The 13,417-nt window shown below is 42.3% G+C and overlaps 2 protein-coding genes across 2 annotated transcripts; one reads left to right on the plus strand and one right to left on the minus strand.

The window, feature by feature from the left end:
- Window positions 1-778: 778 nt before the first annotated feature.
- alkbh4 (alkB homolog 4, lysine demthylase) lies at window positions 779-3,765 on the minus strand. The gene is made up of 3 exons (XM_035627140.2): window positions 3,615-3,765; window positions 2,798-2,992; window positions 779-2,697 (listed from the first exon to the last, which is right to left on the minus strand). Exons 1-3 carry the CDS (start codon window positions 3,729-3,731, stop codon window positions 2,176-2,178), a joined length of 834 nt encoding a protein of 277 aa, XP_035483033.1. The 5' UTR covers window positions 3,732-3,765; the 3' UTR covers window positions 779-2,175.
- A 422-nt stretch (window positions 3,766-4,187) lies between these two features.
- Window positions 4,188-13,207, plus strand: lrwd1 (leucine-rich repeats and WD repeat domain containing 1). The gene is made up of 16 exons (XM_035627138.2): window positions 4,188-4,312; window positions 5,521-5,607; window positions 6,201-6,435; window positions 6,779-6,898; window positions 7,066-7,212; window positions 7,309-7,401; window positions 7,679-8,032; window positions 8,299-8,413; window positions 8,553-8,659; window positions 9,083-9,293; window positions 9,390-9,462; window positions 9,622-9,765; window positions 10,233-10,336; window positions 10,474-10,635; window positions 11,393-11,502; window positions 11,715-13,207. Exons 2-16 carry the CDS (start codon window positions 5,528-5,530, stop codon window positions 11,865-11,867), a joined length of 2,208 nt encoding a protein of 735 aa, XP_035483031.2. The 5' UTR covers window positions 4,188-4,312; window positions 5,521-5,527; the 3' UTR covers window positions 11,868-13,207.
- The last annotated feature ends 210 nt before the right edge of the window (window positions 13,208-13,417 follow it).

Raw genomic sequence — 13,417 nt, forward strand, 5'->3', positions numbered from 1 at the left:
CAGACAGGTTGTGCAGCGACGTAAAGCGCCAGCAGCCCTGAGTAAACACGGATGTCCGGCAGCGGGCCTTTCAAAATAAAAGCACGACCAGTGAAAAAGGGCACATCTGTGGCGTGAAAATGCGACAAAATGTGCGTCGAGTTGGTCTGAGCAGGAGTGTTGGATGTTATATATATACTACATATATATCTATAATATATATATACTACATACATATATATACATATATATACATATATATACATATATATATATATATATACATATATATATATATATATATATATATATATATATACATATATATACATATATATATATATATATATACATATATATACATATATATATATATATATATATATATATATATATATATATATATATATATATATATATATATATATATATCCCAATGCCAAGGAAATTCACTTGTTTTCACAGCAGCCGCAAGATTTTCAAAAAGGAATCAGGCAAGAGGTGGAGAATATCATAAAATATAGCAAAATTACAAAAGAAAAACTATTTAAAGCTATACACAATTTGTACAGAGTGCAAGTAGTGGCTTGTGAAAAAGGGCTTAGATGTGCAGTGGTTTGGGTTTGAAGTAAAAAAGGTGTGGTGGATATAGATAGATATATAAAGTCCCGAGGATGATAATGAATCATCAGTTAGATGCTATCAAAAATAAAAGTATAAAGATTTTTTACGTACGTATCACACTGGATTATTCCTTGGTGCATTCATGTGCAAGTAGCAATGATTGAATGAAGAAAGATTTAGACCAGAAAACTAAAATAGTCTATTTATTTAGTTAGTTCATTTTAATAATTTAGATATTCGTTTCATAATGTTGTCATTGCATTTCATGTTTGTTTAGATACAATACATGGAGTATTTGCACAGCAATAATCCAACAGCATTTGTAGTAACTGGTCAATGGAAAGCAAATTTCATTCTGTGACACCTTCAAAGTCCTAAAACACAATAACATACAGCAGTTTCCCAGCAGATTGTAAATTATACATTATTTTATTCCTAAAGGATCTAAATTATATAACAAAAAAAACAACTGGTGTGGCCTTTTAAAGTTGTGTCTGACAACACGGAGCTGCTGTAGCACAGCAGAGACAACGTTTACATCCACAGCCACATAATTACTATGATAGATAGTCAGTAATGGGGGGCAGCAGCTCTGCCTCAGTTCAGCTGGAGCCTCTGGGTGATTCTGGGTGGCCATTTCCTCACGTTACAGCCGAGCGAGGCACAGCCAAGCATGGGCACACTGGTCTGCATCAGCATATGATTTGTGACCTCCCGTTTCCAGTCACGACTGCTGTAAACCTGAATGCACATTCTCAAAAACTGAGGGACTGCTGAAAATACTGTCTCTTAAGACAGTAGCTCTAGAGTCTGCTCCTTCTTCACTATATGTTTCCTTTCATATGTCTGGGGGAAAAATGTGAGGAATTGTACAAACAGGGCTTCCGATCAAAGAGATTAAATAAAACCATATAAGCATACGTTGACACAAACAGGGGCAACTGTAAGAACCCGCTGTGTGAATCAAACCATTTTTTATAGATTTGTTTGAAAAAAAGCAGTGACCACCAGTATAACCAATACGTTTTTTGATGTTTTTGTCACCTGCTTGCTTCTTAATTAGCTACGCAACAACTATGCATTTTATGCATAATTATGGACGGCGGTACTATTTAACATTTGACCTTTCCTTCTGCAGGTTGTAACTTATAAGTGCACCAAATCTCAGGAGCATTGTTGACTCACAGGCCTAAACAAACCTGTGGTCCATCAAATTGCCTTAGACAGGATTTGGAAAAACAGAATGAACGTCACAATATTAGTTGGGACAAGCCGACTCAAACAGCTGCAGGACAAAAGTGACTGTTACATTACAGTGTCAAAAGTCTACAGTTCAAAACCATATGCAGCAAAGACCCGTGGTCGTCTTCTTCTTATGTCCTCATTTTGAGCTACAGCAGCTGTATTCTTGGCAGTCTTGTATACTCCAAAATATCTGTTACATTTGGAGAGGAGGCACAGGTTGGAGCTACGAGCCTTCAGCCATGAAGGAGACACAGTTCATTGCATGTGCAAGTAGTCCAGTCTCCCATCTCCGGCGATACAGCTTCCCTTTGCCATCATCAGACTAGCTCATACCGGAGCTCCTTGGAAACTCAAAGCAATGTTCAACAGCTGAGCTCCCAGCTCTGCCTTTTGCCCTCCAGGTGAGAACTCTGCAGACAGCTCTCTGTAAGTGCTGCAAACTCTGCGCTCACGAACATCCTCCCTGCGAATGGCATGTTTCCACCGATGCCGCGCCTCGGCGTATAACGCCACTAAAGATTTGCGCGGAAGATGCACCGCTACGTGGACTTCCCCTTCGAGTCCAAGCTCGGGCAGACCCTGCTCGAGCGACATGGTGAGCGTCGTGCTCGATAACATGTTGACGGTGACCAGGCGCTCCCCCCACAGCCAGGAGTCGTCGAGGTGTGGATCGATGGCAGCGCCTCGCTGAGGATGATAATCCAGATTGCACTGCTCCACCGGTTGGAAGCCTGCAAGACTTGGCTCTCGCTGCATCCTGAGCACTAGTTTTTGGCTCAAAGAAGAGAGTCCACTGAAGCCGCCCATGCGCACTTTCCTTTTCTTGAAGTTCACTTTTGGACCAAAGTCCTGCAACAGTAGGAGAGGAGACTTTTGTTTAGTTCATCTGATGTCTATATATAAATATATATATATCATACTACATAGCATGATTATCACTGGACATAACCTGTTTCCTTCGACCAGACTGGGACTGATTCCACACATCCTGGTCCATCGAGCTTATCAGCGCCTCCTCCTCCTCCTCCGATATGAAGTCCTCCCACAGGAAGACACCCGGAAAGGGGAAGGATGCGGCTTCTTCTGCTGCATCTTTGCAAACTGCGAGCTTCGTCTCAGGATTGTACAGGAAATGATGCACGACCTTTACCAACAAGAATTAAAAAAACAATTACGTTAGGTCTAGTACTCTAGAATACCATGACATTGTATTTCCTGTTTTTGCTAATTTTATAATTTATTCTAATGATGAAGCACAATTCTATTTCGGGAAAATGGTAGGTTCATGAATGACGTCACTACGTGTCTAGGAAGAGCAATTTACAGTAAGTCAATAAAAAAAGCAACATAACTCTACAGTGTAACGCCATGAACATAAAAAGATCCTTTCAAGCTGTTGTGTAATGTAACTGTACTTAAGTACAATTACCTTTAGGTTCACGTCCTTAACTTGAGCATTGTCGTCACTTTTTACAAGTTACTATACAGATACTTTACAGATTACAAGTAGAGGTGAAACCATTAATTGAATCACTGATTCCTCAATGAACAGGAAATCATTTTTTGATAATCACAATAAATGTGCGTGATTATAATGAGAGTAGGTAATAGTTAAGCTAAGAACTTTTCGAAAGAGGATGGACTGTCCTGTGAGGGCTCCCGTAGCTAGCTGTGATTGGTGCTAGCAGAAGATCAAAAGCTCCGTCCCTTTCCCCATAGGAACAATGTAAATATATTACAACTATTTTCAACGTATACATATTTACCTTTCGTCCAGTCGCCTCCAACTGTCCTTTCTCCTCAAGCTTTTCACACACGAGACACCGCCGTATGCCTTTACACGCACATGGAGCCGCACCATCCCTGCTGTCAGGAGCCATCATCGTCCTGCACCTTCTACTTCCGGTGTTGATAGCGTAGAGGGCTATAACCTGCTATACCTGACGAACATCGCCACCTAGCGGAGCCTGCGGACTAAATTCACCGTCAGTTGAATTAAAAAATAATTACTAAATTTTATGAAGAGTACATTATCTTTCTCCACTAGGAAACTAAAAGGTGACGACGAGTTTATTGAAAATATTTTGCACATTTTGTTCCATTATTATATTTCTCATGTATAAGCACATAGATGCACTATTTATATATTTTTTGTATTTCAAAGTAAAAAAAAATTTTGGACTCCATTTTGGCCTATATCAAAAACCCATGACCCATCCGTTATATTAATACCAAATATATTTTTTTCCTCTACTGAGAGACCAGTCACTGACTGTACCATTCATTCCGTTTTTATTCACACGTCCACGGCGTAACGTAGCAACGGTTCGAAGCGGCGCATGCGTCGTCCAGGCTCGGCTCAAGGGTAAAAACCACGCCCACCGGATGTACGTAGAGTTTCCCCGGGAAATCTTGGTTTCCAACCACTGCGGCTGCGAGTGCAACGAAAGCTGCGCGAGCGTCGGTAAGTACTTTAATTCATCACGAACATTTAAAAAATCACAACGCCATTGTTTGCTTATGTAACAGAAACAAGTGGGGTGTTCAGTAAAAGCCTAAAACAATTTGTTTATCGTCTATAAAGTTAACGGAGTAGCTAAGATGCACAAGGAAGTGGCAGCGTGGTTAGCTAAGCTTTGTTGTTTATTAGAGAAAGTATTGAAGTGATGTCATTTCCCTTCACAGATATATCCTGGTGTAGCCTCAAGTCACAGTTTATTAAAAAAACGTTTCTGAAAAGCAACAGCTCGACCTCAAAAAGCGACATTTATGACTAAGATTCAGTGACCATGAGTGTTGTTGTTTTGTTATTGTGTTAAGTACCTTTTTCTCCGTGTTAACTTTCTGATTTAAACACAGTGGAAGTGTATTTATAATGTAGGGAACATCAAATAAGATAGCAATTGTAAAATATTTTTTTATTAAGTAAAGAGTGAAACAAACAAACAATAAATCACTTGTATTCAGAAGTAAGAGATTTAAAAAGCAGACTGACAGGATGGTGGTTATATATATATATATTTATATATAAGGCCGTCATTTTGAAATGGAGACGATCAATGGCTGAATTTTACATGGTAAGACTTGTTATAAAACCTCACAGGCTAGTAATTGACCAGGCAGGGTCCTTGTACCCAAGTAATATGCAAATGAGCTGAGAGGTCAATGACCTGTGGTTGTGGTACAAATGCAAACTTGACTGAAACCAAGTGAGACAAAAGCCATGTATCGACCTGGAAATTGATGTTCAGTGTAATCAAGGTGTGGTCACTCACAAGAACCTGACATCAGTGTCGCAGGTACAGGGGAAACACTGTAGTGATGCTGTCTCAGGGGGAAACCTCTTGCCTCTTTCAGACCTGGTATTAACCAAGTGGGCAACTCTCAGTTCACACCTGAGAGTCAGGGTACATCTCTACATGCGTCTCGAGCGACCATTTGTGATCGGATTCAGTGTGAGGTCCAGGGTGCATTTGCATTCACACTACAGAAAGAATGAGGCCCACATTGAACCAAGACCAACTCAGAGTGTGGTCTGAGTGATCGCATATTAAACGTGTTAATCAATGTGTTAATTCACACCCTTAGGTTCCGAACAACCACTTATCATAATCAATTATTTCTTTGTCTCTGTAATACTCTGTCCTTTGCTCGTGTTCCTCCCCCCTGCAGATACACAATGGAGAAAATAACTGAGAAAGTTCTTCTTGAGAAAGGCTCTCCAAAAACCAACAAACTGGAACAAATCAAGACACTGAAGTAAGTTAGCTCCCCCCCCCCCTACTTACGTCAATGATTGCTTTGGGGTGTAATTTAAAAGAAATGTGCTCTTATAAAATGGGGAAAAAAACATTAATGCATCAAAATGTTACCGGGGTGCTGACGTAATCAGAAATCAGTATGTGGCGCACACTTGAGTTGACGAAGAGCTTGTGTGGCTCACAGTGATCACTGGGAATTTTCAGATTTTTTTCTCTGGTGAGAAGGTGAGATCGAATCCAACTCCACACGATTTGCAAGAATTATAGTTTCGCACTTTTTTTTGTAGGTGGCTGTGACGGACATCTTACTTTTACAATCATATTCGTCGCAGTAGATATGAAATGCGACATGGAAATTGTCAGTAATGTTTGTGAACCCCTGTGACTTCAAATTCAGGTTACATGTGTATGTATGTGTGAGTATTTTCTACAAGGGAAAATTTAAACGCACAAGTTTAGATTTTTGTTCTACAGCTTCTCACATTGTATTCAAGTTCACACATCAAATCTGCAAGTGCTTGTATGTTGCCACATAAAATAACACGATATGATTGGATGGGAAACTCTAACCTGAAGCCCTCCGCTCCTCAGCCTTTCTAAGCTCGGGCTGAAGCTTCAGGACTTGCCGGTCGGGCTGCTGTCCTGCCTGCGGTCCCTCGAGCGGTGGGATCTGTCCGGGAACCTGCTGCAGGAGTTCCCCAAGAACCTGGAGCTGCCTGCGCTTCGCCACCTGGACCTCAGCGACAACCAGATGGAGGATGTGACGACTCTGGAGTCTCTGAGCGGCCTGGAGGAGCTGAAGATGGAGGACAACCTTTATATCACTGTGAGGACACTTCTTGTACGGCCAGGTCTTTTAGGACCATACCATTGGGCTAGCTCATCACTGCAAATCCAATACATCACAGTGGGTCAGTGGTTAGCAATGTCAGCAGGAAGTTTCGGTTTTTGATTTCACCAGGGTTTCCAGCCACAGTTTTAGTTTACGTTCCCAATATCATGCGATATAATACTTTATAGAAAATACTTCTCATACCCTATATGGAGTAAATCATTTAATTGCATATCATTGTTACTTCATCCTTTTAGTGGGTATTTTATTTTAGTCCTTTCAAAATAAAATGACACCTCACTGGGTCTTAGAGGTTAATGTTGCTTCTCTTCGTCAGGTGAGTGATAACTACAAGCTGATGGTGTTGTTGCCCAACCTGAGGATGTACAATGGTAAAGACGTCAGCACCACCGCCAACCACCTTCGCTACGTCTACAGCGAGAACCTGAGGACCAGGGTATGAAGCTGAGCGTTTACTTTGACTATACAGTATATTTTAATATAATCTATTCAATTTCATGTCATAAAACGAACACGGCTAGGTTGGTATCTCTGAACTGTTTGCTATGCAGGCTCTTCCTGCGGTCAGTGTAAAAAAAAAGAAACTGTCTTCGGTTATTTTAGATTGTTGCAGTTTGGGAAAAGACCTTCAAACTCCCGGATCCCATCAAGGCAAAGGAACTGTCCGCCCTGGAGACGAGCTTCGTCAACACTGCCCGTCAGCAGGTGAAATTTGGACCCAGTTCAGTCACCGACTTCACCAAATGGAAGGTTCGCTCAGGATGTAATGTAATGTACAGACATTTTCTTTTCTGTTGTCCTCAGTCACTTTTTAGTAACTGTCTCTACGTGTTTGTTTGGTTTTAGGTGGAGATTTTGGCGAAGGAGTTCCTGCGCTCTCTGGTAGAACCAAAGGCTGAACCGGAGAGCAACGAGACTACTGACACAAAAGACGACTGTGTAAGGATTTGAACGATGACCTTCTTTAGCACAATGTCTGAACCAAACTTGACTGGATGGTCGTTGTGATTCTCAGTGTCTTTAGATTGTAATGGTTGCTTCCTCCATAAGAGTGGGTTATTACCGTAGCTTAGTTTGCATCTAATCAGGTGTTTTCCTTTTAATTATGTCAACAGCAATGGCACATAATGTTTTTTAAGGGAGGGTATATAGAATATGAGTTGATGAATCTAGTCCTGGAGTTGATTTAAAGTTCATACCATGTATTTTTCCCTAGGAAATCTCAACCCCGACCAAGAGAAAAAAAACAGCAGAGACGGACACCAGGGTAAACCTGACGCCTCGCAAAAGGTTGTGCACAGATCTTCTCCGAGACACTCCGGTTGAAGGCAGTCCTCGCAAATCCAGCCTCCGCCCCAAATCCAAGACGTTAACCCAGGCGGGCCCCGTCGTCGAGATAAGCCCCCGCAAGTCGGGTCGGCCTCCCTCCACCCCCACCAGGGGACAGACGAGGGCGGAGACGCCCAGGAGAGCTTCCATAAGAGAGGATGGCGCTTCGATCAAACGGGAGGAAAATCTCAACAGGGACACCGGCTCGCTGCCGACAGTAAAGGGCCTCGGCAAGACACAGGTAATGCAAATACAGATATTGGAACATTGACACTGTCTTATTCCTGATTAAAGTTTGTAGGACCTCAAAAGCAATAGTCCAGTAACGTATTTAATCATTTAAATAATAGTATAACTGTGAGGTGTCAGGCCACACATAGGGACATATTGGGGATTTTAATGAAAGGTTCATTTCTTTACATATATGTCCACTTTGGGCCACAGCAACCTGTTCATTTTTGCCCTGTCATTCTTCCTGTTCGTCCCCATTTCTTCCCACTCTGGCAGCCGCTGCGTCTGAAGCCCCTCCACGTTCTCCAGTGCCACAGCAAACAGGACAGCTCGGAGGATTTCTCCACGCAGCTGTGGGCCTGCGCTTTCCAGCCGCTGCCAGATTCCACAGGTACCGTAGTACCACAGTTCCCTCACATTTATCAGGGCCGCCACGGAGCCATTTAAAGGAGATTTCCTTAAAAAATGTCCCTCTTGTGATTGTATTTGCAGACTGACAAAAGGAAATAAACTCTCCTTTTTATTCACAGGTGCTTCTGGAGGAAGCCGCCTGGTCGCAACCTGTGGCGGGGACTCTCTCTGTGTGATCGACTGTGAAACGGGGATGGTGATGAAGAAGTACAAAGTTCCCGGGGAGGTCGGTTTCCATTTATACTATTAAGTCCTCCTTTGGCCCACTTTGTTTGTGGGGGGAAAAAAAAACTCCAGACGTCATTGAAGTTAATTCAATTTAATTCAATTCCTTGTGATCAGAATCTGAAAGTTGGCTCTTGTATTGTAGTTATGAGATGTTTTTCCCATGATTGCAAGATGCTTAATCGTATTAGCAGGATGTATAATTCATAATTTATCTTTCCTAAATTGGCTAGTATGAATTTTGCAGTCATTAGCAGACCTAACGTATCAATTTAAATCCAAATTTCTTCTTCTAAACATTTATAAATATGTGGCGGGCATGTTAAAACTGTAGTGGTGCAGCACGAGTGGCCTAATGTTAGAAAAGCGCTGAGCATGTGTGGATGAATCTGACGTTGTTGGAATCCATTTTTCCTTCCGACAGGAATTCTTCTCCTTGGCCTGGTCCACAGTGCTTATGTCCAGGGGAGGCGGGGCCTCGGCTCAACACTGCAGCATCCTGGCGGCCGGCGGAAAGCGAGGACTCGTCAAACTGATCCACCCCAGGAACAACGTGGCCTACGGGGAGTTCCGAGCCAGCCGCAAGTCGCTGTCCGTCCTCCGCTTCAACCACCGCCAGGGAAACTTCCTCTTCAGTAAGATGCGGTCACTTCTTATAGATGAATGGCTCGTCACTCAGGAGATCTGACTGATTGACAGCTTTTGTTCACCCTTCACCTTTCCTCTTGCAGCGGGATCATATGACAACAAGATAGTGTTGTGGGACATCGGTGGAGTCGACAGCCAGTACAACTTCAAAGTTGTGTGAGTATTTCTGCTTTTGTAATTCCACCGGCTGGAAATTTGTCACGCGAGCAACATTTTTGATCAGAAAGATTTTGCAGTTTTAGTTCGAATCGTGTATCTGAAAGTTATAATTTGATGCATTTAACGTTGTGTGATTATTATCTTTGCTCCCTCCAGTCAGTTACTGCTGTTGGAAACCAGTGCCACACCTCTGCACATCTGCCTCCCGCCCACATCCCCCGGCGGTCACCTACTCACCGCCTGTGACGACGGCCTGCACTGCTTCCACACGCAACTCGGTGCCAACAACGCCGCAAAGAGGTAAAGGCACTTGTATGTGCGCGTGCATATATATTTGTGTTCCTGTATCCATGTGTCAGCTTGCTTTGAACCAGAGCGTTTGCCTGTTTCAAAGTTTGTCGAAGCTGGACTCGGCACGCAGAACCCCTCACCTGAAGAATCGGTTGTCGTCGTCGTTGTTGTGACTGATGGGGGGGGATTAAATCGAACTCCCGGCCTCCGCTGCTACTCACCGCTGTTTGCCTGGTTATTGATGATTTATTAAGGAAAAATATCAGACTAACAGTTCTCCAGATAGATGAATTACATACATTCCTGGCATTACAGTAAGATAGTTAAAATCAGTGCCCTCACATTGATGTTAACACAACAGCACACATCTGCAGGACACTGGATTTGTTAACTGTAGTTTGACTCTGATGTATAGACTAAAGTATACTATACAGACCAGTCAGTCCCTTATGATGTGCTTTTTTTTTCCTCTGTAGGTCGTCGGAGATGGAGATTACTTTCCCAATTTATAAGAAGGAAGACAAAGACCACGACTACCACACCGTTGACGGCCTGAGTTTCCTCAACGATGACATAGTGGGTAAGAGAGGCTCTTAACAGTAAACCACTGTCATTTTATTTCAAGCATCCTATAAATAAAATATGCCCCCTAATTTTTCTAACATTCCATTCTTTTTTTCTCTTCTGCTTCACTTCTGGCTCATAATTGCCCTCCAGCCTCCAAGAACTACTTGCATGGTTCCATCTACCTGTGGAGCTGGAGCAGGACCAAGGCCCAGCGGCCCGACAAGAAGAGCAGGACGGTGTGCGCCGTGGTCCTCGCTGAGCTGCAGTGGGCCAACACTGAGATCCCCTACCTGGCTCTCAACACCTGTCCTGGTCAGTCCGCATCAGCTAACCAGCAGATCTGCATTTATCATGTGCTTTTCACTCTCAAATCATCTTTTTCAGAACAAAAGTGGATTAAATTGCGACTTGTTTACCAAGGCAAACAGCTCAGTAAAGGTGTAGTCTTCATCGTGATTAAATCAAACTAACGTTACAATATAGCTGCATTTAGTGCAATAGCATACAAAGGAGCTTTGTTGTACAGCAACATGGGAAATATAAAAGAACATAGAAGAAGGTTAAAAGCTTCACAGCGCTTGGAGCAGACAGGGGGCGCCAAAGGCAGTAGAATGCATTTTTCATTGGTGCTGTGCCAGATTTTAACCACCTTCAGTTCTGATAGGCAAATGGCTGGAGGCAGTTGGTCATAAAGGTGTGTGGCAGTGGGTCAAACATGTGCCAAATGATTTGAGAAATGTCAGCAGAGGGACAACAGAGTCCAACAAAAAAAAAGTAGATCTTTTTGTCCCTTCCAGGGCTCCGTATTTTTTCCTGAGTAGCAGAGAAAAAAAGCCTGTGGTTTTGAGGACCAATTTTGCTTCATGCTGACATGTTGGCCAGTCATCAGAACTTATTTTTGAAGGCTAAGACTTGGTTTTAGGGGGTAGATTCGTAGGTTAGTTTAGGGTAAGGGTTGTGGTTAAGAGGGTATTCAGTTGCGATGGTTAGGGTTAGTGCATTATGTTAACAACTTTGCCCCACATGGATAATGAAACCAACATGCATGTGTTTGTTCCCCTCTCTTTAGGCCAGGTCTATGTAGTGTGTGGTGATGACAAAGGTCGGCTGTGGACGTACCACATCACCGACCTCCAGCGCAACAGTTTGCAGAGCGGGAAGCCCATTCTGCCCACTGAGGTATTCCCATCTCTTCTTAACGTCCCATTACTTCATGACAGGAAAACAATAATATTGTTGGGGAACATAATGTCAAGGACTTTTTTTTTTTACAGACGGGTTCTAAACAAACCCCTATGTCCGCTAAAATAATGTACAAGATAAAACAACACTGAAGAGTAAAAAATACTGAAATCCTTCATGTAAACATCTGCTGTTGTTTGTCTTGGCAGGTGTTGGAGTGGCCGACGCCGGAGAGGAAGGGCCTCGGCCAAGTGGAGGGCCCCTCCATCAACAGTGTGGCCATGGACCCCGAGCTGCACTACCTGGTGGCCCTCAGTGACAAGAACATGGTGATCGTGTGGAAGAGAGAGGAGTGCTCCTGAGCGGCACGGTCATGTGACTTTGAACCCTGAAGGAAAGACGTACAGATGCTTAGGGTTTCTGTACTCGGAAAAAAGAACAGAAGAGAGGGTACCAAATGTTGGTAATCGTGAGGTAGTACTTCAAAAATACAGTACTGGAAATGTGATGGAAAATTCCGATCTTCTCTGGGATCTTGTTCTTTGCTTTATTTTCCTCAATTTGTGAGGAAATTGACTTTGATGGTGTCAGAGCGGGAAACCACCATATAAGTTGAAAGTATACACAATGACAATTTTCTTTATTTCCTATTTGGGAAATATCTCACGCGCAGAATTTTCAAGCTTTTGAATTGCAGAATTTTATTGTGAAAAATTGCTGCTGTAGGCGACAGTAGAGAAGAGATTTTCTGTTTGTCGCAATGTGACACCATTATTTTTTTTTTTATTGAATTTTGAAAGCATATAAAAAGATACTGTTCTAATTGAAAAATCCCAACCTGAAAAATATGGTGTTAGTTTTGAAAAATACATGTAATCACGCAACAAAAGCGTAACATTATTTAAATATACATGATTTATACAAAATAACAGAACCTGAAATAATTTGCCTCGGTATATTTAGAACAGTTTAATTTCATGGTTCCAATACAATTGAGTGCCTCTGTTTTAAATAATACTCAGCTCAGCTGTACTAAACAATTGTTTCTGACTCTTTTACTCTGTTATTCCTTTAACTATGAGTAAAAGACACAATCCCATTCACCTTTGTGTTCAAAGGACTGAGGGATGGATGACTTCTAGAAGAAAACTAAATGTTTAATCAGTGAAACTTATTTACATGAAGTCTGCGATTTTAGTTTTTTCCCCTTCAAATGTACATGTTTATTTTTATGTGCATGAACAGCTGTCTGCCGTTCAGATGTCAGGCTTGGTCCTTTGCTGTGTAAAGTTACCATATAATGTGCTGATAACACTAAGGAATTCAACACAGCAGTGTTGGTCTGCAAGGACCTAAGAGGTGAAGTGGTGCTGCAGCCTGGCAACTGATTGCCGGGGAACATAAATGGGAGAACAGCGCGTTCCTTCCTGCCGTCTAATCGCATTGATCGGAACAGAATACGTGACATTTTATATCTGTGTACCACCCTCTGTATTGTATACATAGTTTGGTTGTACACAAACCATATTCATTTAAATTGGAATAAAAAGAAAAAGATTTGCTTTGAAAAGAATGGACCCAAGATGTCACCAGCTCATTTTATCTGAACTGCACCGTGTATTTGAATGAAATCTGACTTTTTCAGTCCGGACGTTTGTCCTCGGCGCCTTGTTTGTCCTGGGATTTGACGAATAAATGACATCATTTATCAGAATCAGAATCAGTTTTAGTTTGCATGTTCTCCCCGTGTATGCGTGGGTTCTCTCCGGGTTCTCCGGCTTCCTCCCACACTCCAAAGACATGCAGAATGGGGTTAGGTTCATTGGAGACTCTAAATTGACCGTAGGTGTGAATATGAGAGTGAATGATTGTCCGTATCTGTATGTGGCCCTGTGATAGGCTGGCGACCTGT

Source organism: Scophthalmus maximus, chromosome 2, assembly GCF_022379125.1.
Source record: "Scophthalmus maximus strain ysfricsl-2021 chromosome 2, ASM2237912v1, whole genome shotgun sequence".
NCBI lineage: Eukaryota > Metazoa > Chordata > Actinopteri > Pleuronectiformes > Scophthalmidae > Scophthalmus > Scophthalmus maximus.

What these genes read in the sequence shown, in the direction of transcription:
- lrwd1 (XM_035627138.2), top strand. Translation starts at nt 5,528, where the DNA reads ATGGAGAAAATAACTGAGAAAGTTCTTCTTGAGAAAGGCTCTCCAAAA. An exon ending in GCCGCTGCCAGATTCCACAG is followed by an intron (nt 8,414 to 8,552) that starts GTACCGTAGTAC and finishes TTTTATTCACAG; the next exon opens with GTGCTTCTGGAGGAAGCCGC. An exon ending in AGCCCATTCTGCCCACTGAG is followed by an intron (nt 11,503 to 11,714) that starts GTATTCCCATCT and finishes TTGTCTTGGCAG; the next exon opens with GTGTTGGAGTGGCCGACGCC.
- alkbh4 (XM_035627140.2), bottom strand. Translation starts at nt 3,731, where the DNA reads ATGATGGCTCCTGACAGCAGGGATGGTGCGGCTCCATGTGCGTGTAAA. An exon ending in TGGAGGCGACTGGACGAAAG is followed by an intron (nt 2,993 to 3,614) that starts GTAAATATGTAT and finishes TTGTTGGTAAAG; the next exon opens with GTCGTGCATCATTTCCTGTA. An exon ending in AGTCTGGTCGAAGGAAACAG is followed by an intron (nt 2,698 to 2,797) that starts GTTATGTCCAGT and finishes CTACTGTTGCAG; the next exon opens with GACTTTGGTCCAAAAGTGAA.